The 26,567-nt window shown below is 41.1% G+C and overlaps 1 protein-coding gene across 1 annotated transcript in view; it reads right to left on the bottom strand.

Moving 5' to 3' along the window:
* The window catches only part of nkain2 (sodium/potassium transporting ATPase interacting 2), a 398,362-nt gene that overhangs the window by 228,352 nt on the left and 143,443 nt on the right, over window positions 1-26,567 (bottom strand). Inside the window, exon 2 of the mRNA XM_033021198.1 lies at window positions 19,535-19,672. Coding sequence (XP_032877089.1) covers window positions 19,535-19,672 — 138 coding nt within the window. The remainder of the gene's footprint in view (window positions 1-19,534; window positions 19,673-26,567) is intronic.

Here is a 26,567-nt window from a genome sequence, read left to right as displayed (position 1 = left end):
CCTCAACTACCTTCTGTGGCAGAGAATTCCAGAGATTCACCACTCTCTGTGTGAAAAATGTTTTCCTCATCTCAGTCCTAAAAGATTTCCCCCTTATCCTTAAACTGTGACCCCTTGTTCTGGACTTCCCAAACACCAGGAACAATCTTCCTGCATCTAGCATGTCCAACCCCTTAAGAATTTTGTAAGTTTCTATAAGATCCCCCCTCAATCTCCTAAATTCTAGCGAGTACAAGTCGAGTCTATCCAGTCTTTGTTCATATGAAAGTCCCGACATCCTAGGAATCAGTCTGGTGAACCTTCTCTGCACTCCCTCTATGGCAATAATGTCCTTCCTCAGATTTGGAGACCAAAACTGTACGCAATACTCCAGGTGTGGTCTCACCAAGACCCTGAACAACTGCAGTAGAACCTCCCTGTTCCTATACTCAAATCCTTTTGCTATGAATGCTAACATACCATTCGCTTTCTTCACTGCCTGCTGCACCTGCATGCCTACTTTCAATGACTGGTGTACCATGACACCCAGGTCTCGTTGCATCTCCCCTTTTCCTAATCGGCCACCATTTAGATAATAGTCTGCTTTCCTGTTTTTGCTACCAAAGTGGATAACCTCACATTTATCCACATTATACCGCATCTGCCATGCATTTGCCCACTCACCCAGCCTATCCAAGTCACCTTGCATCCTCCTCACAGCTAACACTGCCCCCCAGCTTAGTGTCATCCGCAAACTTGGAGATGTTGCATTCAATTCCCTCGTCCAAATCATTAATATATATTGTAAATAGCTGGGGTCCCAGCACTGAGCCTTGCGGTACCCCACTAGTCACTGCCTGCCATTCTGAAAAGGACCCGTTTACTCCTACTCTTTGCTTCCTGTTTGCCAGCCAGTTCTCTATCCACATCAATACTGAACCCCCAATACCGTGTGCTTTAAGTTTGTATACTAATCTCTTATGTGGGACCTTGTCGAAAGCCTTCTGAAAGTCCAGATATAACACATCTACTAGTTCTCCCCTATCCACTCTACTAGTTACATCCTCGAAAAATTCTATAAGATTCGTCAGACATGATTTACCTTTTGTAAATCCATGCTGACTTTGTCCAATGATTTCACCACTTTTCAAATGTGCTGCTATCCCATCTTTAATAACTGACTAGCACTTATTAAAAGGCTTTTAAATAGGCACATAGATATGCAGGAAATGGATGGACATGGATCACATACAGGAATGGCGATCAGTTTAACTTGGCATCATATTTAGAACATTGTGGGCCGTAGGGCCAGTTCCAGTCCTGTACTGTTCTATGTTATATCAGTGCCCACATTAAAATGAATATAGGTAAACTGATGCCACTTAGATAAGATAAGATAAGATAGAATTTATTGCCACACAACCAGGGTCGGTGGAATTTGGGTTGTCAGCAGCGATACAATAATAAAGACCACACAACCACAATAAAAATGTAACACAAACATCCACCACAGCATTCATCACTGTGGTGGAAGGCACAAAATTTGGCCAGTCCTCCTCCATTTCCCCCCCGTGGACAGGACCAGAGTCCAGAGTCAGTCCAGGATCGGCTCTTCCTCACCGGAGACCGCGGCTTTAAGTTGTTGTAGGCCGCAGGCCGGCGGTCGAGATTTAAAGTCTCCGCCGCAGCCAGAAGCACCGCAGACTGCAGGGCCGGCGGTCGAAGCTCCCCTCCAGGGGTGATGGTAAGTCCATGCCGGCCCCGCGGTAGAAGTTGGCCGCGGGCCGGCAGTGATGGCTTCTTCTTTCCCCGGGTCCCCCACGAGGGATCCCGGGCTGTAGACGCCGCGCCAGCTGGAGCTCTGCAGACCGCGGCTTCAGGCTGCAACTTCAGGCTGCCGGCTGCCCCGGGCCAGCGAAACGGAGCGCTCCCCTCCAGCGAGGGCTCACCCGCTCCACATCGAGAGTCCACGCTGCGCCCGCCGCTGAAGCCCCGGGCGCGTCTCCGGGAAAGGCCGCGCCGATCCTTGATGTTAGGCCACGGGGGAGGCGACCTGGAAAAAGTCGCCTCTCCATGGAGGAGGCGACCGACGCGGTTTCCCCCTTACCCCCCCACACCACCCCCCACACAAAACACACGAAGGAACATTAAATACATACTTTAAAACATAATTTAAAAAAAAAAAAATTGAAAAGACTGACGCGCTGCTGACATGGCTGCACATAGCAATGTTACAAAATTTTGAGATTTTAAAAATCAAGTCTGTAATTTATCCCATCAGATAAAGCATAAAAATAAGTTTAATTTGACATCTAATTCACTTTCATATCTCAAGTATTTAAAAAGTTATGGCCATTTTCATACTCGGAAATGAGCATCTTGTTCCCTATTGATTTTCTATGGACATAACAAAAAAGTTGTGATCGTGAACAGTCAAAAGCCCATAACTGTCTTAAAAATTAAGAGAACTGAATGAAATTTTCAGTTATCATAGATTGAAGCATTCTGAAACAAATATAAAATAATCTTACTTGGATGACCTGAAATTAAAGCATATAATTAGTTAGTTACCTAATTGTAGCTAATTTCAGACTTCAATTACTAGATCTAAACATCTATCCATTTCTTAATAAATGATTAACATTTTTAAATAGCCTAAATGTCCAAATAATATTCACAAATAATTCACAATAAAACATGATTTTTAAATCTCATTTACATTAATTTATAGGCCAAATGGAAGGAATTCAGTGTTCAATTGCTGTAAATAAATGCCCATTTAAATCAGCTTTCCAGTGGGTCCCTGTGGAACGCGCTGGTTTAGAACGTTCACATTGCGGTAGATTTGTGCCTCAAATGCCGAGAAAAATACTGCGGGATATAATGCGCCCAAATTGAGCTACTCGCAATATTAAACTTAGTATAAAGGGATCTTTAGAAGCCCTTTTGAATGTAAAAATATACAACCTACCTTCTGCTATTTTCTTTATGAGACCCTGCGGTTGCTGACGGTCGCGGGTTTAAAGATTGATTTTTAAACTACTATAACTATTATTCAAGGCCTTTAAACCTAATAATAGCTTTTGCGACGGGGTCTATCAGCGATTTTTCGTTAATAATTAACTAGGCTGAACATTTTCGATTGGAACAGCTTAGAGAAAATCGCGTTTTAAACCCGCCCCCTCTAAACGGCGCCAAAATCGCGCACAACCTCAGCGGCAGATATTCAGCGACGCTTCAGGTAGGCTTTGCAACATACCTACTGCACACAGAGGAGCGCCCCCTACAGAATTACTTCCACCTTCTATTCACCCAACTTTGTTCTTTTCCTTCGAGTCAGTCAATCTATCTATCACAAAGTTCCCCTCTTATGCGGCTTTTTCACGGGGCGACTTGACGCAAGATGTAACCAGAGTGAAGTGGTCGTGGTCTAGCACGATATCACACGATATAATGGGGGGGTAGATAAAGAGTTCCCACGGTACTCGGCATTTCTGTTATTTGTGCGAGTGACTTGTCCGTCTCCCGAGCTTTCCCGTTAAATCTTGAATGAACATTGTGAAGTGTTGTCAAATCATCACGTGGCACAAATGATGTCACTTTTTTTTCAAACACTATAAATATCCTCCCTTGGTTAAATTGGCTCATTTGGAGACATGTTTTACTGTGTATGTGGGAGACACAGATGACTGAGCACAGTACCTTGGTCTTACTGTGTGTGGGAGAGGGGGAGAAAGAGACGTACACTCACAGAGGCAGAGTATCTCAGCCTGTGTAAGAGGGAGGGAGGGAGAGAGAGAGAGGCACTCACAAGGTGGATGTGAAATCTCACCTGCCTGTTTCAGTGACAGACACCCGCCGCTAGTAAATGAAGACACCCCCATCTGTCTCCCCCTCCTCTCCCTCGACTCCCCCACCTTTCCCTCCCAACTCCAGTCCCGTCCCGACCCCCTGGGAAACTGAATAGAGCAACAATCAACTGCTGCCTGTGCGCTGATATGACAATAAAGGCTACTTTACTTTACTGAGTTAAAGAGTTCCCACGGTAGACTGTAAAACTGGGACCCTGGTTCTGGACTCCCCCAACATCGGGAACATTCTTCCTGCATCTAGCCTGTCCAATCCCGTAGATACTGATTAGACCGGTATCTACTTATTTACTTTATTAATGATTTCAATTAAATATTGGGAACATCAGGCCGCAAACGTTATTTCTTGAGTGTTAGTGCTGGACTTTGACTCGACCTTCCTAGTTAGCCGGCGCCTGAGACTGAGCCAAGCAATGTCCAGACCTGACTTCAACACAAAGTGATGGAGGAACTCAAAGGGTCAGGCTCGTCCAACGCTCTGTGTTTTGCTCGTGATTCCTGCATCTGCAGTTCCTCGTGTCTACAGACCAGAGTTGCCACTTGACTCCGAGATGACCATCACAGAGCATACGGAAGATAGACATGAAATGCTGGAGTAACACAGCGGGACGGGCAGCATCTCTGGAGAGAAGGAATGTGTGACGTTTCGGTTCGAGACCCTTCTTCAGAGTCTCGTCCCGAAACGTCACCCATTCCTTTTATCCAGATGCTGCCCGTCCAGTATTTTATGTCTGTCTCCAGTATTACTGTGTCTATCATCGGCGCAAACCAACATCTACAGTTCTTCCCGACACATTAGAGGATACCGTCTCGCCATCACTCGGATTACCCGCTTCATTTCCATAACGTTGTCACCTCTCTTTACTTTGCTTACTGAAGCCTGATCCTTGTCACACCCAGTGCTCTATCGCCCAGCCTCTCATCTTTCAATCGGGTTCGGCCAGGAAGGAACTGCAGATGCTGGATTAAAACGAAGATAGACACAACATGTAGCTCAGCGGGACAAGCAGCATATCAGAAGGGTCTCGACCCGAAATGTCACCCATTCCTTCTCCCCAGAGATGCTGCCTGCCGTCGAGTTACTCCAGCATTCTCTTTAAACCGGCATCTGCTGTTCCTTCCGACACATGCACAAGAAATAGGCAACTTTTCGGGCCGAAACGTTGCCTATTTCCTTCGTTCCATAGATGCTGCTGCACCCGCTGAGTTTCTCCAGCATTTGTGTGTGTGGGTGGGAGTTGGGGGGGGGGGGGGGAAATTGAGTCTGAAGATGTGTTTCGTCCCGAAGCATCACCTATTTTTCTCCAGAGATGCTCCTTGACTCGCTGAGTTACTCCAGCTTTTTGTGTATGTCTTCGATTTAAACCAGCATGTGCAGTTCACTCCTTAGACGGGTCTCTGGAGAACATTGATTGGTAGCGTTCCGGACCCTGCTTCGGAAAGGCATCGATCGCTAGTCGGCGAAGACTCCGAGCTGTATCTCTCAAAGAAGTACATGTGAAAAATTTCTCACGGACCCTAAAAATGCGGGACCTTTCAGTAAAGTCCCTTTTAAAGATTCTTGAATCTCATTAACATAACTCATGAATAAGTTGATGTCCATATGCGGATGCAAATCTTTATTTTTTAAATTCAATCCCACAGAAGACAATTTTTACTCACCTTCTGTCCCCTCTGTCCAGCTTCCGGGTTTACCGTTAGCAGGAGTTCCCACGGTAACCGCAAGAGTTATTACGAATATCGCACGGATATCGCACTGGCCACTACGTTCATATAATGTTGCAATGCTCAACCACAAGTGTACAAGTCACTCTTGGAGAAATTCAAACTTGCTTGAATTTTCTCCCGAGTCACCAAGTTACACGATTACCTGCCGTTAGCGCCACGGTGGTCCACGGTGGTCCACGAATGCCGTACTGTTATCGCACGAGGTTCCCACGATGTTAAACTCTGGTTAACTCTTGCGTCAAGTCGCCCCGTGAAAAAGCCCCATTAGTCTTTTCTCTCTCACTCAAGACCATATTTCCTCTGGTTTTGAAATTTGTAATCTCAAATGTTAACTCTCTTTCCCTTGCCACAGATGGTGCCTGACCATTCTGGTGTTTCCACCATCTTATGTTATTATTTCAGATTTCCATCACCCACAATGTTTTGCTTTTGACAAAATCATATGATTTCTAACAAAGCCTATTGCTTCCCTCTCTTGAATAGCCACATCTCTAATGAATTGAAGGAAAGAAATTGCCTGAGATTTATTTATCTAATTCATTTGAACCTGAAGGATGAGCGGAACATATCAAATATCTATATTTAAAATATATGAGTAAATGTAAAACATTTAAAAACTGAGAACCCAGTGAATTCCTCATGGTGTAGGCTCTGGAGCGCTAGTATGGGTGTTGTGGGCTGAAGGGATTGGTTTCCAGAGGCTAGTATGCTCATTGTGGGCCGAATGGATTCTTGGGCTGGCGGCTCAGTCACTCAAGCCTGTTGTGCCGACAGCTCACTCACTCACGGCTGGTGGGCTGGTAGTTGACTCACGGCTATTCCTTGAAATTTCATTTCAAGCAAGGTGCAAGGCCACTAAAGACAGCGAGTCGTGACCTCTCCCTCCTCCAATTTGCAGAGGCTAGCCACGCCCACACTTCCGGGTTTTATAATGTGTCCCCCCCCCCCCCACCAGAAGGGGCGTGGCCTTCATGGCATGATTGACAGGAGAGAGAATCTCAACATTTTTTAACACTAATAACACTTTTATTTTTCATCAATGGCAAAAGTCCTCGGCACCTGATGAGCGGAGGGGGACTCTGAGTAAGATGGCCTAAAATCACAGCTGTACGTGGTAGGGTATTTTCTAAAATCAATATAAAGCGCAAACAGGAAGTGGTCATGATTGGACATTTAATTATATAGAAGGCAATGCAACTTTAATTAGGCAAGGCAACTTTAATTAGGCAAGGCAACTTTAATTGGGCAAGGCAACTTTAATTAGGCAATAGACAATAGGTGCAGGAGTAGGCCATTTGGTCCTTCGAGCCAGCACCGCCATTCAATGTGATCATGGCTGATCATCCCCAATCAGTACCCCATTCCTGCTTTCTCCCCATATCACCTGACTGGGCTATTTAAGAGCCCTATTTAGCTCTCTCTTGAAAGCATCCAGAGCCTGGGTTCGATCCCAACATGACTTTGCCATCAGCCAGGCTTGTGTTGGAGCTGGTGGGCTGGGGTGAATGTAGGGCTCTGAAAACTTTGTTTCCCAGGGCTGGGTTGTGTGATAGGGGGTGGTTTCTGGGCAGATCTGCCCAATCAGCAATGTTTTGAGCTGCTGCTTTTTATACAGTTAAGTTGCGACGGTTGGACGGCTGTTCTGACGGACATACTGGGTGAGTAGAGAGACACACATTGCTATCGCTCTGGTCTATGGACATTGCTGTCGGGGGAAAAAATAACATTAATGTTCAATTTACCTAATCTTTTTGTTAGAAGTTTACCAACGTTTTGATGAGAGATAAATTAAGGGAATAAAACAATCTTACTAGACACAAAAAGCTGGAGTAACTCAGCCAAGCCGGCAGCATCTCTGGAGAGAAGGGTCGAAACGTTTCTTCAGTCTGAAGAAGGGACTCGACCAGAAACGTCACCCATTCCTTCGCTCCAGAAATGCTGCATATCCTGCTGAGTTACTCCAGCATTTTGTGTCTTTCTTCGGTGTAAACCAGCATCTGCAGTTCCTCCCGATACAAAACAGCCTATGCCTTTCAATGATTGATGCCAGACCTTGAACAAATGCAGTTCAAATGGACTTTTGAATGCAATTTTGGAAGGATTGTTTCTTGAAACAAACTGCTCTAAAAGTTTGAAGGAAGGAGTTGCAGATACTAGTTTAAACTAAAGATAGACACAAAATGATGGACTAACTCAGCTGGTCAGGCAGCATCTCTGGAGAAAAGAGATTGGCGATGTTTCTGGGTCGAGATCGTTCTTCAGGCTGGGGCTTTTTATAGTGTAAAAAACATTGCATGACATCATTTTTACCATGTGATGATTTTTCCACACGTCGGTAGTCGTTGTTGGCTCAAGAGTAACTCGGGGGAGGAACTTGGTACATCGCAGAAATGAGAAGTAAACGGCAAACTGAAACCCCTGTCTCATGGTCCGAGTCCACCCACGAGTGATCCCGAGTTTAAAACAAATCAAACTGGTGGTAATCACGTAGAACATCAGAACTCGTGGACGTAACTTAGTGACTTACATAGAAAAATAGAAAATAGGTGCAGGAGGAGGCCATTCGGCCCTTCGAGCCAGCATCGCCATTCATTGTGATCATGGCTGATCCTCCCCTATCAATAACCCGTGCCTGCCTTCTCCCCATATCCCTTGACTCCACTAGCCCCTAGAGCTCTATCTAACTCTCTCTTAAATCCATCCAGTGACTTGGCCTCCACTGCCCTCTGTGGCAGGGAATTCCATAAATTCACAACTCTCTGGGTGAAAACATATTTAAATGACCTCCCCTTTATTCTAAGACTGTGGCCCCTGCTTCTGGACTCACCAAACATTGGGAACATTTTTCATGCATCTAGCTTGTCCAGTCCTTTTATAATTTTATATGTTTCTATAAGATCCCCCTCATCCTAAACTCCAGTGAATACAAGCCTAGTCTTTTCAATCTTTCCTCATATGACAGTCCCGCCATCCCAGGGATCAATCTCGTGAACCTACGCTGCACTGCCTCAATCACAAGGATGTCCTTCCTCAAATTAGGAGACCAAAACTGTACACAATACTCCAAATGTGGTCTCACCAGAGCCCTATACAAATGCTGAACAACCTCTTTACTCCTATACTGAAATCCTCTTGTTATGAAGGCCAACATTCCATTAGCTTTCTTCACTGCCAGCTGTACCTGTAAGCCAACTTTCAGTGACCGGTGTACAAGGACGCCCAGGTCTCGCTGTACCTCCCCCTTACCTAACCTAACCCCATTGAGATAATAATCTGCCCCCTTGTTTTTGCCGCCATAGTGGATAACCTCACATTTATCTATATTATACTGCATCTGCCATGCATCTGCCCACTCACTCAACCTGTCCAGGTCACCCTGCAACCTCTTAACATCCTCTTCACAGTTCACACTGCCACCCAGCTTTGTGTCATCCGCAAACTTGCTAGTGTTGCTCCTAATTTCCTCTTCCAAATCATTAATATATATGGTAAACAGTTGCGGCCCCAACACCGAGCCTTGCGGCACTCCACTTGCCACTACCTGCCATTCTGAAAAGGACCCGTTCACTCCTACTCTTTGCTTCTGGTCTGCCAACCAATTTTCCATCCATGTCAACACCCTACCACTAATACCATGTGCTTTCATTTTAGTCACCAGTCTCCCGTGCGGGACCTTATCAAAGGCTTTCTGAAAGTCTAGATACACAACATCCACTGGCACCCCTTCATCCATTTTACTTGTCTCATCCTCAAAACAATTCCAGAAGATTAGTCAAGCATGATTTCCCTTTCATAAATCCATGTTGACTTGGACTAATCCTTTTACTGCTATCCAAATGCCCCATTATTACCTCTTTAATAATTGACTCCAGCATTTTTCCCACCACCGAAGTCAGGCTAACTGGTCTGTAATTCCCCGTTTTCTCTCTCGCTCCTTTCTTGAAAAGTGGGATAACATTAGCTATCCTCCAATCCACAGGAACTGATCCTGAATCTATTGAACATTGGAAAATGATCACCAATGCGTCCACTATTTCTAGAGCCACCTCACTGAGGACCCTGGGATGCAGACCATCAGGCCCAGGGGATTTATCATCCTTCAGTCCCATTAGCCTACCCAATACTATTTCTTGCCTAATGAAAATTTCTTTCAGTTCCTCTGTCCCCTTAGGTCCTCTGTGCTCCAATACATCTGGGAGATTGTTTGTGTCTTCCTTAGTGAAGACAGATCCGAAGTACCTATTCAACTCTTCTGCTATTTCCTTGATGCCCATAATTTCACCCGTGTCAACCTTCAAGGGACCCACATTTGACTTTGCTACTCTTTTTCCCTTAACATATCTAAAGAAGCTTTTACAGTCCTTCTTTATATTCCTGGCCAGCTTCCCATCGTACGTCATCTTTTCAGCCCGTTTTGTTCCCTTCTGTTGTCCTATGAAAGTTTCCCAATCCTCTGGCTTCCGGCTACTCTTTGCTGTGTTATACATCTTTTCTTTTAGTTTTATTCTATCCCTAACTTCTCTTGTCAGCCACGGTTGCCACTTACTCCCTTTAGAATCGTTCTTCCTTTTTGGAATGAAATGATCCTGCGTCTTCCGGATTATGCCCAGAAATTCCTGCCATTGCTGTTCCACCGTCATTCCTGCTAGGATCCCTAGGACTTGTAACGCTAACGGCAGGTACTCGGGAAACTTGTTAACTCATGAAAATCTTTCAACATGAAGATTTCTACGAGTCAAATTTGCTCTTGAAGTAAAAATTTTAAACTTTTAAACTTGTTGTAAGAACGTAGTAGCCCGTGAGTTTACCGTAGTGACTCGTGAGTCTACCGTGGGTTTGGCCTGAGTGCCAGAAGTGAAATGTTGAAGATTAGTCATCTCCGGAGAATTTGGATAGGTGACGTTTCAGGTCGGGACACTTCTTCAAAATTTTAGACCCTTCTTTCACCCCAAACGTCACCTGTCCATGATCTCCACAGATACTGCCTGACACGTTGAGTTACTCCAGCACTTTGTATTTTTTTGTAAACCAGCTTCTGTAGTTCCTTGTGTTCCAAAATGTAATGCTTTATAAATGTCCAGAGATGCTGCCTGTCCCGCGGAGTTACTCCAGCATTTTATGTCTGTCTCCCTGGAGACCTCGTTTCCCACGCAATGTGACATCTACCGTGCATACATTGCCAACTGTTGTTTTGGCAGCAACAACATAATCTCCCGGTTAGTGCATTCAGTGTTGCTGAGGCCTAGTTTATGTAGAGACAAGAAACTGCAGATGCTGGAATCAAGATAATAAAACACACACCAAGTGTTGGAGGAACTCACACAGCGCTGGAGTAACTCAGCGGGACAGGCAGCATCAGCGGAGGGAATGGACAGACGTTGATTCGGCTCGAAAAGAAAGGACCCGATCCGAAACATTGCCTATCCATTCCCTCCACAGATGCTGCCTGACCCTCTGGCTTACTTCGACACTTCGTGAGTTCATGTCATAGGAGCAGAATTAGGCCATTCAGCCCATCGAGTTGCTCCAACACTTTGTGTTTCGCTCAACATCTGTGGTCCCCCATGTCTCCATTTGACAGCTGGAAGAACACAGCAGTCATGGCGTCTGAAGAAGGATCCCTGACCCGAAACCTCGCCTGCCCGTTTCCTTCCACCGATTTCATGGTCACTTTTCGATAAAACCCCACCGCCCCAGTTATTCCAAGTCCATTTAATTCCGCGCGTCTCCATTTCATTCATTAAGTCGCCGCTACTGTCACATCGTTCGTTCTCGGTCAATACAACGGAACATTCTGACGAAGGGGGACGATAGACAAAAAAACTGGAGTAACTCAGCGGGACAGGCAGCATCTCTGGAGAGAAGGAATGGGTGATGTTTCGGGTCGAGACTCTTCGACAGACTGGTAAGGGACACGAGAGATATAGATGATGATGTATTGTAGAGAGATAAAGAACAATGAATGCAAAAAAGTAACGATGATAAAAGAAACAGACCATTGTTCACTGTTTATTGGGTGAAAACAAGCAGCTGGTGCGACTTGGGTGGAGGAGGGATAGACAGAGAGGGAATGCCAGGGTTACTTGAAGTGAGAGAAATCAATATTCATACCACTGCTGCCCAAGCGAAATATGAAATGCGGTTCCTCCAATTTGCATTTAGCCTCACTCTGACTGGAGGAGACATCGGACAGAAAGGTCAGTGTGGGAATGGGAAGTGTTTGGCAACCGGGAGATCAGGTAGGTCCAGGTAGCAACCAGGAGAGTCGTGATCCGAAATGTCACCCATTCCTTCTCTCCAGACATGCTGTCTGACCCTCTGAGTTACTCCAGCTTTTTGTGTCTATCGTCGGGGTAAACCAGCATCTGCAGTTCCTTCCTACACTACAGAACAGTACGAGGAGCGGTTAATGTTAGAGGCAGCTCACTAACCTCACTATGTTTACATCGTCCTCTCTAGCAATGAATAAATATAATTCGGTTACCGTATTATTGACTACAACCGCCCGTTTAAAATGACTGCTCTTTAATTCTCAACCACTGGATATTTGCCTGGAAACATATTGCATGTTTTCGTTCAGTGAGATAATTCAATTTTAATAGACAGGTGTTAATCTGGCGTCACTTCACAACAAACTAGACTACCTATAATTTAAATAGAGCATTTAGGATCACTAATAAAATTCCCAAGACTATTTCACATATATAATTCCAGCACCACTTCACACTGAACTGTCCGTGATGTTTAAAGGGGCTGGCATCTGCCCTGATCCGTTGTTCGGATAAAACACTATTTGAAATAATTTGAAGTTTTGAAATTAATCCTTGCCTCCTAATGTACACTTTGGGCTAAGATTTGATCGCTGCACAAAGTGCAATGTAAATGGAATGGAATCTCTATTAACATTCTGAGACTCTCTACATAATGGAAGTGATCACATTCGGCCCTTCGAGCCAGCCATTCAATATGATCATGGCTGATCATCCAAAATCAGTACCCAGTTTCTGCTTTCTCCCCATATCCCTTGATTCCGTAACCCTAAGAAATTTAAACATGGGAAGCTTTTTATAGTGAAAAAAACTGCATGACATCATTTTTACCATGTGATGATTTTTCCACACGTCGGTAGTCGTTGTTGGCTCAAGAGTAACTCGGGAGAGGAACTTGGTAACTCAGGAGAGGAACTTGGTACATCGCAAAAATGAAAAGTAAACAGCAAACTTAGACATACACGTGGGAACTTGTTTAAACTCGTGAACATAAACTTAGAATCTCGTAGACAACCACGAGTTTGATTTTTTTCTTTCACTCGGGATCACTCGTGGGTGGACTCGCACCGTGAGACAGGGCCATGAGACATACACGTGGGAACTCATTTAAACTCGTGAACATAAACTTGGAATCTCGTAGACACTCGTGGGTGGACTCGCCCCGTGAGACAGGGCCATTAGTTTGCATCATGATCAGCATGAGTAGTTTTGACTGAAAGACCTTTTCCTGTGCAGTGCTGTTTCATTTTCAAGAATGATGAACTAAGGTGGAGGGAGTAAATGGACTAGTTCTGCTCTGATTTCTTATGTTTTTATTTTCATAGAATGTGCTCATATTGAATGGTGTTGTCTGACTATAGTTAATATGATCTTTCAAGTAGAAAATTTAGATTTCCATATCCATAATCTGTATCATTCGGAAATAGTTATTATGCCTAGCACATCACTATAATTAAATTAATAAATTCATTGCCATCGACTGAAACAATTGCTGATAATCAATTGCATTAATTTGCATCATATATCAAGATAATTCTCTACTAGGCATCTGTTATACTTGCACCTAGATAGTTTTACAGACCTGAAGTGGTTATTAATATTATCCATGTCATATTTAGATGGCAAGAAGCTGGAGACATGAATAATTTTACCATTTAGTATTTTGTTTTCAACTTTTGCACAGGTTTTAGAGTAATAATTTGACTGGTATTCCTAAGCTATGAATAACTATTGTTATGATATGTAGATATTTTATTCATATCATTTAAAAACTGGCACATTTGTGTGCAACTCCAGTCCATTACAATTTAAGTGACATGCTGGTGCTAATTAAAATATTCACACTGTTTAATAACTACAATTTCACAACAATATTATCCATAATGTCTGTTATGTAGCGAGCTCATTAATATTTTCACAATTCTAACTTCGCATTTAATATGTTCCCCTGAGCTATTGGTTAAGGCATAAAATTCCCTGGGTAAACAGGTGTGGAATTTCCTAATATACACCAGCATGATTTCCTCTTAAAGTATTTGTAACCAAATACGTTTACAGCATTATAATGACATCTGTCTTCATGGTCAAAGTAGAACAATCCCTGTAAATCACATCTAAAATCCACGATGCTGTAAACACCTGGGATTGATTTTACACACACAATTTGCATAATGTAACTAATCCTCAATTAACTAAATTTTGCTGCAGAAATCACTGCTGTTATCATGGAGACATTACCGTTTTTCAGTCCATATGCTCTGTTTTCTGTAGTTTGCAATTGATCCTTTTGTAAGTACACCCTGTTTGTTGTGAAAATAGATCACTTGCTTTAATACACCAGTTAAGTAGACAATTTGCTGTAACATAGACTTCTTGCAATTAACCAATTCTGCTTTGTCCAATCTTCAAGTTATTCACTAATACGATCGTGTAATAGAAATTAAGGATGTGCAACAAAAAAAGCACTGGAACATCTCAACAGGTCAATATTACATCATGGACCTGAAAAGTTAACTCTTCTTCCACAGCTGCTGTCTGACCTTTTAAGTATTTCTGCACGTTCAAAACTTTGGCCACAGTACTCTTTTGCAGAGCGCAACATCTATGTGTGCTATGTATGTGGCATAATTTTATGGGAAAAAGCTAACTGCCATTTGGAATTAGTGTAAACAAAAGTGGTAAAGTTATTTCATATTTATATTGCAGTTTCTTAGTACATTAAAAGAGGACATGAGTCTATGCTTGTTCATAGAACACTTCCTTGCATTCCATTCCCTCACCTCCTCCCTGCGATCAATTCACTCTCATGTACCCATCAACTCTCCTTGATTATTCTGCCACTCACTTACTGTCAACAGTTAATCTAGCAGCACATCTTTGGGATATGGGAGGAAAACAGACAACATGCAAACTCCACACAGACAGCACCTGAGATTGAGATCGAACCCAGGTCTCTGGAGTTGAGAAAAGTGAAGCACTATCTTCTGTACCATTATGCAATTGTACCATGATGAAATTACTGGTGGAGAATTACAAGAATGATTTTGGAAATATTCAGTGATATCCAAAAGTTGAAAATAAGTGTTCTAATACTAGTTCTGAGATACACATTGTGACCTGCGGACTGTCTGGGCCACTCATACAGAAGCTGGCTCCCCTGCCTCCCTGAGATCTGCTTCTCGATACTAAAATGGGTCCTGCCTATGTGTTTCTCTGCACGAGGAATCCAGCATTTTGAACCAATTGCGTAACCTTCCAATTGAAAATTTACCACTTCCTTGGGCTCTCAACATCGTATCCAAAATCCATCCCCAAATCCTCAAACAGCCCATCTTCTCCCTCCCCCTAACCTTTCACCTCACCCACCTGATTACCAACCTGAGCCTCTGCTCTGGGAACTAATGAATGATGCCCCAACCCATTACAAAAGAAATGTTGTCATGATGCAGTATAATTGTAAATGAGCAAAACTACCAGTATGAAAATTATCTTAATGCAATTACAAGATATTGTTGGATTTTCATCTCTATGTCAGTGAAGTGAAAACTATGTGAACGTGTATGCTAAAAGATCCATAATATCACAACAGTGTATAATGAAGTCTTTAAAGTAAATTGTTAGAACAAATAGCTGTATGAAATCTATAATTAAGTTTCAATATTGGAAATAATATATTTAACATTTTACTGTAAAATATGATTAAAAACAGCACTAATGATGGTGTTTAAATGGTAGATACATAATTACGCATAGCAGCACAAGTACCAAATGTAAGTGATATGTGGAGGCTGTGGGGAATCAAGTGCAAGGCAGAGGATTCAGAAATCACACTGGAAAGAAATAATCTGGCAAAGGTTGGAATGCATACCAGCTTGTGGGCATTTACTTCAGTCCAAGTCAGGGAATATAAAACCTACAATTATTTTGTTTTATTTTCCCCCTACTGTTATCACCATAATTAAAAATAATTGTGGATGATCCTTAGAATGAAATCCATTAAAATTGAGTTAATTTAGATCAGTAAGATAGGATGCAGCACGTGCTTTGAATTCTAATAATGCAATGGAATGATTAACTCTAGATATTTATGTTTAGTTTCTTTATTTCAAATCACATGCTTTTAATTGGATAGAACATTGCTACAATGTTTGTAAAGCCATCAGGGATGCGAACAGTCAATAATGGGACAAACCTGAGTCCCAGCATAACCACACCCGTTGACGGTAAGGCATGAATACCATAACAGGCTACAAAGTGAAGTCGAGCAGCATCGTTGGCATTAATGCAGCCCTCCCTGATGAACTTAATGCATTCTATGTTTGCGATTAGCATAAGGCCAACATGGCATGCATGAATGAATGAATGATACTTTATTATCACGTTTCACAATGTGATTCTTTGTTTTCCATACACAAGTATGCAAAGAGTCACCACATATAGGGCACCGACAAAGTTGCAAAGTAATCCATTTAGTCCTCAATGGTCCTCCTTTGTTCTCGGCAGCACCCCCCTCCCTTCACACGTTGGGTCCCCCTTTGTACTTTGTGGCACGTTTGGCACCTGTCCCGACAGACTCAGGTGTGCCTGTTCCCTCAGTCACTGTTGCAGAAGTAAGATCCACCATCCAGAAGGTGAACCCATGGACAGCAACTGGCCTGGACAGAGTCCCTGGCTGCTTCCTTAAGAATTTCGCAGAACAACTATCCTTAATCTCTCCCTACTCTGATCTGACGTACTCACCTGCTTCAAGAAGACACTATCATCCTTGTGCTAAAAGAAAGTAAGATCTCATGCCTTAATGACGACGGTCCAATGGCCTTGACATCCACCATCATGTGAAGTGTGGTACACATTAAATCCAGTCTACCAGGCCGTCTGACCCACGTGACTACCGCCACAATAGGTCTGTGGCTGATGCCATCTCCCTGGCCCTACAGTCATTCCAGAAACACCTGGATAAGTAGGACACTTGTATCAGACTCTTAATCATCGACAATAGCTCTGTTTTCAATACCATTTTCCCAACCAAGCTCATCTCCAAACCTGTGGAACTTGGAGTCAGCACACATCTCTGCAACTGGATCCTCGACTTCCTGACCAACAGACCGCAACCAGTGAGGATAGGTGATACATCATCCTCAGTGATAATTCTGAACACTGATGCCCCACAAGGATGTGTTCTCATCCCCCTTCTATACTCCTTATACACACAGGACTGTATAACCAAATATCAATCCAACCCGATCTACAAGTTCGCAGATGACACCACCATAGTGGGCCGGATATCAAATAATGACGAGACGCAGTACAGAACCTCATAACCTGGTGCCAAGACAACAACTTCTCCCTCATTGTCAGCAAGACAAAGCAGATTGTGATCGACTTCAGGAAGCGAAGCGGTACACACTCCCCATTATATATTGATGCCGCCAAAGAGAGATGATCAAAAGCTTCAGGTTGCTAGGAATAAATATCACCAGCAAATTGTCTTGGACCAACCACATCGAAGCTATGTCCAAGAAAGCACACCAACACCTCTACTTTCATAGGCATAGGAAGCTCAGCATGTCACCAACAACACTCACCAACTTCTACAGAAGTGCCGTAGAAAGCATTTTATCAGGATATATCACGGCGTGGTTTAGAGCTCTACCCAAGAGGCACAGAAGTTTGAAAATACATACCTCTAGATTCAAGGAGACCTTTGAACTATCTTTAATTGGACATAATCAAACAAGTTATATCTTGTCTTTCATGTTGCCCCCTTGATCTGAGCTTGATTGTATTCATGTATTGTATTTTATTTGACTGGATAGCACACTAACAACAGTTTTTCACTGTAGGTAGAAAAAATTGCTGGAGAAACTCAGTGGGTGCGGCAGCATCTATGGAGCGAAGGAAATAGGCAACGTTTCACATTGCACATCTTTCATACTTGGACATGTGTTACTTTTTGTTTTTCATCATTGGATCTAAATCTTTCCTATTCAGTTGCATTTTAATTACACAAACAACTGTGAATAATGGCAACAACCCATTTGTACATTTTCAGTGGTTATTGGGGATGGGCAAAAAAATCTGGTGATGCTAGCAATGCACATAGTTCACAAGTGACCAAGAAAACTAACTTTTAAACATTTAGTTTTTAAGAAGGAACTGCAGATGCTGGAAAATCGAAGGTACACAAAAAAGCTGGAGAAGCTCATCGAAGGGTTTCGGCCCGAAACGTTGCCTATTTCCTTCGCTCCATAGATGCTGTTGCACCCGCTGAGCTTCTCCAGCTTTTTTGTGTACCTTTAAGTTTTAATCATTGCTGTGCATTATCTTCAGAGCAAAATAAAAAGGTGGGAGCAAGAAAAATAAAAATACAAAATAAGAAAATCATGAACAAATGGAGCTTTGTTTACAGTATATGGTAGGAGTGCCGAAAGCTCACAAATGTTCCCATTTCACCACCTAATTCTGCAAACCCTACCCTGACAACAGTGATTTGACCACTCAGTGTCACTCTTTGAACCAACAGATCTATAGGCTGGAGGAAGGTGTTGTTGGGTGAGGGTAGGTTCCGGGTCCTGCAATCAAGTTAGGTTTCAAGCCTCGAGTTATCGCACCCCATGGTTGACAGATTGGCAGTGGGGTCAGATTCACATTGCAATAGAAATGTTTGAGACTTTCTTTGTAACTTCACTTATTTTGTTTCAAAAGTTCAACTTTTTGGAAGGAAGTCAAACAGCAAATATTATCTCTCTACATCTCTCCTTTCCCATTTCCCATGACTCTCAGTCTGAAGAAGGGTGCGCAACAAAAGTTTTTCACGTATACCGAGGTACACGTGACAATAAGCTAAGTTAAACTAAACCCGAAACGCCACCTATTCTTTTTCTCCAGAGATGTTGTCTGACTCGCTGAGTTACTCCAGCTTTGTGTATCTATAAAGAGCCAGCCTTATCAGGCCTGAGCCTGATGACTTACAATATGTTTTTGATACCTTACCCGAACGCGACATTCAACGATAGCTTCTTTAAGGCTCGGATCAGGAAAGTTAATTTTAATGGATGTTTTTATTATTTTACATGTGCTTTTAATAACCTTATTTGAAATCTATCTATCTCTATTTACACCTAAATTAGATAAGGGGAATTTTGAACAATGTGACTTGTGGAGCTTTAATCTATTTAGACCATTATGGTAATATCGACTTTTGTTTCTAAATGCAAAATATACTCTTGCCTATTAACCAGACAGTGATACCACATGAATTTCAGTGTAGTACTGAATAACTCTTAGATTCTGCAGCTGTGGCATATGTAGATACAAACTATAAATTACTTGTTGATATCTTAATAACCTCAAATTTACTTGTAAACTCCAGGCAACCAATTTAAAGTAATCATTTATAGCCGTAGAAAATATTAAGGTCATCAATTTACAAAGGTATTTAATCATTTACATGTACATTTTAAACGAAAATAGTGGAAAAAATATTTTAAATGATGCAAGATTAAAGGTAGACACAAAATGCTGGAGTAACTCAGCGGGACAGGCAGAGTGACTGTGATGTCCTCTGCTTAATTTTCTAATTCAGTTACCTTATAAAGTAGTGTAAAAAGTTAACATTATTTTTTTGAAACTTAATTTCCTCTGTTTTTGATACAGTTAATAGTCTTTAGAACCATGTGCTCTACTCACCCTGATTACATATCGTTGCCTGAACTGGATAGTCCCAAAAAGGCCAAAGATGATAGTGATAATGTGCAAAAAGTTAGCCACGATAGGTGCCCATTGATAGCCAAGAAAATCAAAGATCTGTCTCTCCAACACAAATACCTGTTTAAAAAAAAAAAAGAAAAAAAAATGAACATAATTGCCATAGAATCAGATACACCACAGAAATAACTGCTTTGGCCCACCATGTCTATTCTGATCTTTTTGTCCATTCACATATGCTCCATTTGCCCACATTAGATCCATAATTCTATGTCTTGCTTATTTGAGTGTCTGTCTGAATGTCTCTTAAATGTATTGATTGTATCTGACGTCACTATCTTTTCTGGTAGTGAATTCCAAATATTAACCACTCTCTGTGTACACAACTTTCCCTTCAAAAGCATTTTAAAATTCCTTCCCCTCATCTTCGCAATGCCCTTGTTTGTGTCTTTTGACCCAACATCTGCAGTTCCTTGTATTTGTGTTTTACTGCTCCACTTCAAAATCTTCTCAAGTTAGGCCTACTTTGAAGAAGTTTCCTTCCTCTCTCTCTAACAGGTATTTTGTGAGACCCTCGCTCACCTCCGTGTGATTTCTACTGCTCTCCTACCATTCTGAAGAAGGGTTCTAGCTCGAAATGTCAACTATCCATGTGCTCCAGAGATGCTGCCTGGGTGGCTGTGGTACTCCAGCACATTGTATTTTTTAAAAAATAAACCAGCATCTTAAGTTCCTTGAGTCCCCCTTGTTTTATATACCTATTATGGGAAAACAGATTTTGACTATCCACCGAATCTAACCCCCGTAAAACTCTCTCCAGCACAACCATATCCTTCCCACAGTGCAGTGACAGAACTGCTCAGTGCGTTAAACCAGTTTAATGAAAAACTGATTTGTGAAAGGAGCAGTTTCTGACACTATTGCTATTTTCCCAAAGAATAGGAGATTGAAAATGAACTACTTCTCTCCCAGTGAACAAAGTAACGTTCCTAAACCATGCAGATGTCACACCATTTCTGGTTTTGTTACATATTATTCACGTATGTTGGTATAATGAACAAAGTACAATTTTTATAAAAGAATAATTAACAAAAATTACATACTATATTTCTGTCATTTTTTCATACTGCTCAGAAGGACGCTCATGCAAAAGTTAAGCTGCTTTATCCATTTATTAACTAAGCAAGTGTTGCCATAATTTGATTAAATATATATTGTTACACACTCTATAATTTTGGATCTAAAATTAATAACACGATAAAATCTCCACAGAAATTAAGTACTAAATAAAACACAATGTGGGTAATTTCCTAAATAATTAGAATCTAAATCTGTCACTTTCACTGTGTACGCACCTGATATTATACCTATAATTAATAGTCTAAGTCCCATGTAATTATTTGCTTATAACAAACCGAAGGCAAATGAATAACCAATGTTTCTCCATCTGTTTCCGAAATAAATGTAGGCACTGAAGAGATCTGGTTCAAGGCACACAATTGGGAGACACTTATCAAAGGCATACATGCCCATATGTATTAAACTCGTATGTGTTCTCATAAGGACTGTAGAAGTAACAAGGAAATGTCTACAATATTTCATTATTTATGCCCATTGCGTGGATATGACATCAACAGAGATAATTAATAGTAGAAACTATGCCTGCCATTTCTGTGGATTTTTAAATACAACATGTCTATTCAGACAAATAAACCCACAACAATGTTTTAGGACATAACTTCCAAAGATGATCACCACTGATTTCACAGAATCATGTAATTTATCATCTGATCAGACAATGTATATCAACCAAGTCATTGCAGAACCATTGGAAAACACTATCATAGTGTGTTGGTAGCTGATGGTAGAAACTGAAAAACTATATTGTTTGTTGCATCTGGAATTTGTATGTTTACCAACTGAAAAGATATGGAACAATTTACAGACAGACCTGCATGTCTTTGCAATCCAACGTCAGGATGTGGGAGGAAACCGGAGCACCCGAAAGAAACACGCATTCACAGGGAGAACATACAAACTCCATACAGATAGTACAGTCGTCAGGATCGATCTTGGGTCTCTGACACTGTAAGGCAGCAACTACCATTGTGTCATCTTGTATCCAAGTTTTGGATGATGGCTTGATGCTGTTTCCAGCTTTTGTAAAAATAAAGTTTCATCAACTTTGCTACCAACTTCCACCCTGCGCTTAATTTCACTTGGTCCAAGTCTAACTCTTGACTTCTCCTACTCCCTTTCAAGGGAATGGTGGGAAACCAATATCCATTACAAACAAATGGGTTCCCATAGCTATGTTCATTTGTGATGCAGCTCATCAGCCTCACTTGTCATACTTCAAACACCGGCATGTTGTCGCAGATTTACACTCCCTTCTTACTTATTTCTCAAAGCTGCATTACAATATGCGGAATGCTCAAGAGCCTGAATAGTCTCAATTTTCTGGGAGAAATGCTGGCAATTATGCATTTCAAGAGCCAAGAGTCAAGAGAGTTTTATTGTCATGTGTCCCAGCTAGGACAATGGAATTCTTGCTTGCTGCAGCACAACAGAATATGTAAACGCAATACAGAACAGGATATAAAAGTTCAGTGTGTCTATATACCATAGACCATATATGTACACATTAAATAAACAGATAAAGTGCAATAGACTGTTATTGTTCAGAGCTTGTTTGATGTCGTATTTAGTCGCCTGATGGCTGTGGGGAAGAAGCTGTTCTTGAACCTGGATGTACCGTAAGTGCCAGAAAGATCAGGACTCCCATACAAGGAAGTGTAAACTTCATGATAGCCAATCAATTGTAGTGTTCCAACTGTGCTCCAGCCCAGAGTTCAGAGGCAGAGCACTGATCTCCTGATGATTTCCACCACTTGTGCTCAATAATCTTCTGGCTGAATCTGTGACAGATTTAATCTGATTTTACAAGGTTTTGAAATGTGGCTGAATGTCAGAGAATGACAGGATAGGGTGGAAGGTGAGATTAGGGATTGGATGGTCAGTATCACAGCAAATAAGTATAGCCAGAGACTGGATGTCAAGTATCATGACAGGCTTTGGGAGTATGCTACTAGCTAGAGAGACAGAGCAAAATGCTGGACTCAAGAGAACAAAGGAACACAGTGTATACGGTGATGTGATTGATATCTGGTGGGAACAGATCTGAAGGTAACTTCATGGCTAGGCAGCATAGCCTTGAGAAGATATGGTGCCTGGAACGGACATTTTGCAAAATAGCTATAATGAGAAGGAGATATGAACAGGCAATAAAATTAGGAACTCTCTATCCTGATAAGGAACGAGGATGTGCTTTGCTTATTCAACCGTTGGAAGAGTGACAACTTGAAATGATTGACTTCATAGTCATGAGACCCTTGGGTTACAACAAAGGCTTCTTTTCAAAGATGGGACAGTAAAATAAAAATAAAAGAAGAGACATCGGCAGCGACAACCTGGGAACAACCATCGCAAGAAGAAGGGATCAGAGTGAGAAACTCAGAGAAGACTACCCCCTATCAACGGAGTGAATCTGGCCAATTAATTCATAATATCCGAGTCCAAGTCATGAGTTTTGAGATTTAGTTTAAGAAGTGATAAATTGAAATAATAAAGTAAATGAGAAGTTATCAGAAGTCAATGGTTTGCATGCATATTAAAGTTATTCAAGTGTTAATAAATATTAAGTTGTACTAAACCTTGGTTTAGAGTCTTTTGTTTGACACACCAGTTGATATTCTATAGAGGTAATAGGGTCAACATAAGGTTTGATCAGGCCTCATCATAAAACGCTAGTTGCTGATGGAAGATCCAACATAATCCAAGGCCTCATTGGCCAGTCTTATGATCCAACTTCAGAAATAGGTTTCAAACAAGTCATGTGCAGAACTAACAGATAGGAAAGCAGTAAACACAGGTAATTTAAGAAATTTCGAAGACATCTACATTTGTCAATGTATTCATTAGATTGATTGTCCAAGGCTGTTAACTGGCCTCACAACACCATATTGGAGTTAGATTGGGTGAAGAATGCAGATCATCTTGACTGATTAGAAAGATAAAAATAACTGTAAAAGAGGTTGGAGGCAGTTTTTATAGAGATTGCCTCTGAAAGGATAAGTATTTTCTTGTGGAGATTTCTCAGATATGGGAGCGATCTTTGAATGATGAATAGACATAGATTTTCTGTAAAAAGTTCAGAATAGAGAGAGAAAATGCTCAAATGAAAATAAAGCTTACTGACTGAAAAAAAAGGAAATGTGAAACTTAAATTTAAGAACACATTGAGACAAAGAATTGCCACAGCTGATTGTCAATGAAGAATTACTCAGCACTGAGTCATCAAATATAACTTGCCATGCTTGGTTAGAACACCGCAAAGACTGCAACAAACAGTCACTGCAATTCAAAATGACTTGAGATTTTGTACAACCAAGGGCATGCAGCCTAAAATAGTTAATGAGAAAGGTAATCATCACTAAAATAATAGTCCAGGTAAGAAAGTGGAAATAGTCATTCATATGACGAAAGAAGGCAATGTGAATTATACAGAGCCTTTAAGATTCACTGAGTTATTGAAAAAAAAAGTCAAATGATGTTATCAAATGCAGCATTGAAAAGAGTGATTTAACAACACTGTGTATTCTCATTCACTTGTAAAAGGGCAAATGTTTACAAAAGCATTGTCACCATATTAAAGAAAATATACATAATGCAGAATTTTGATCTTAATCCTAGACCCTTATAACTTGTAAGTTTAAATTACAAATTGTTTAAGTCTGTCAAGTTCTATGTCAAGTATAATGGTGGACAGCAATTAGGTGAAGGAAATGACCTTCAAAATAAAAACATTTCCCCTACTTACATCCAAAATGATTACAGTAATTTGATGAGTTGTTTCAATAGAAATTATTGTAAATATCATCTCTGCTTATTATTCTGTTCAATATATATCAATGTCTTTGCAATTTTTAGAGAACCATCTCAGATTCTCAAAGATGAAAAACTACAAAATGTACAATTTTAACTGCCAATTAATATGATCCATGAATATTCTTTATTGATAACAATGAGCTGCTACAATGAAGATGCTCAGTTTGGGTATCTGGTTAGTTGTCAAGAATTATATATTGAGAAGGCATGAACCGGAGGCTGGGGTTACTTGATGATTGATGCCACCTTCTTGAGGCAGCTCTTTATGCAGATGTTTTCATTGGTGTGGAAGGCTGTGACTATGATAGACCAGGCTTATTTTCTCGATGTAGGGGGTGATGCTCTAGGAGAATCTTTGCCAAAGATCATTGTAAAATGCAATCTGTATCTCCAGAAACCAGAAATTAATCTGATTTTTGTTTAGTGGGTAAACTGGCATAAGGAGCTGACAGTTAAATCCTGTCTTCAGCATTGTAGCCAATAATGTGTCCTCCTGTCCTATTCAACACTTAAAGCGGAGTTTTCTGTAAATTCAGTTTGTACTATGCACTTTTAGTGTTATTCTCTGCAGGCTCTTGCATTCTTATGCTATATCAGAACATGATGCATTCAGCCAGGATGCACATTTACATAAGCCTCCACAGCCCTTGACAATGTCGAAACAAAGAACGGCAGATGCTGATTTATACCAAAGATAGACACAAAGTACCAGTGTAACTCAGCAGGTCAGGCAACATCTCTAGAGAAAAAGGATGGGTGACATTTGGGGTCCCGACCCAAAACACCACCCCTCTTTTTTTTTCTCAAGAGATGCTGCCTGACCCGCTGAGTTACTACTGCCCCTGACAATTCTGTGATTTCAGTTTAGAGGCTGACGTCAGAGGACCCTTCACTATGGTAAACTAATGCAAAGCATCCGGTCTCGTTGGCATACCTGGCTGAGTGCTAAAGACCTGTAAGGACCAACTAGCTGGAGTATTCAAGGACATCTTGCTTCTATGGTCTGAGATTTGCACCTGCATTAATAAATATAGGTTTATGGTGTGATTTTTGGTTCTTCTTTTCCAAATTTCAGCCTTGGTAATCTTTTTATTATCCCCCCTAATTTGAATCATATTTGTTCACCCAACGTTCATGACTTCTCTGATCTCTGTTGCTGTCTAACCCATCATCCTTCCATTTCAAAGTTGTCAATCTCACTTTTAAAATCCTCCGCTGTTCTCTGCTTCATTTCTGTAACCTCCTCCAGCTTAACAATTGTCCGAGAACTCCATAATTCTCCAAGCCATATTTCCTATGCATTCCCGATATACTTTTCCATCATTGTTGGTTGTGTTTTAACCATCTAATCACTGGGCTCTGAAATTACCTCCCTAAACTTTGCTTTGCTACTTTGAGACCATTCTCCTCTGACTAAACTCTGGCTCACATGACTTACTTGTCTGCTTTGTTTCAGTGCCATTTTTAAATTGATTAGGCTTTGGTAAAGCATGTTATAATATCATTATATCAATGTAGATATGGGTCTGCAAGTAATCATTTGCTTTCCTGTAAGAATCATAATCTCTCACATACGAGTTATACCAGAGTTAAACTAGTTTATGCCAAGGTCAAATGTTATCTTAAATTAGATATGATGAAGAATGTCTACATTAAATACATGTAATTTATCTTTTTTACCCATGACTTTCCCTACTTCACCTCATCATTGTTCAGTTTCTCTCAATACAGAAAAAGCTGCTAAGCATAAAATGCAGAAGTTAGAGTGTACATTCTTGATTCTTTCCTTTTCATTTCCATGTGAAATGTATTAAACATTAACATACCTATTCTTGTTAAGTACCTTTATTATTTTAATATTGTTAATACTACATTTCCCCATTAAAGTCTGAAGGATACTGGTCAGCTAAATGAGAAATAAATATTTGATATTCTATGCAAATTAAGTATCATATAAATATATTTAGAAGACTTGATTTCCTTTTCACCAGAGATTAACTAAATAGTTGATCTGCAAATCCACTTGGCCCACTTTCTTGCTTGAACTCTGACTGTTATTGTTATTTAA

The sequence above is a fragment of the Amblyraja radiata genome, chromosome 5 (assembly GCF_010909765.2).
Source record: "Amblyraja radiata isolate CabotCenter1 chromosome 5, sAmbRad1.1.pri, whole genome shotgun sequence".
Lineage (NCBI taxonomy): Eukaryota > Metazoa > Chordata > Chondrichthyes > Rajiformes > Rajidae > Amblyraja > Amblyraja radiata.
This window is presented reverse-complemented; position numbering and strand designations above follow the sequence as displayed.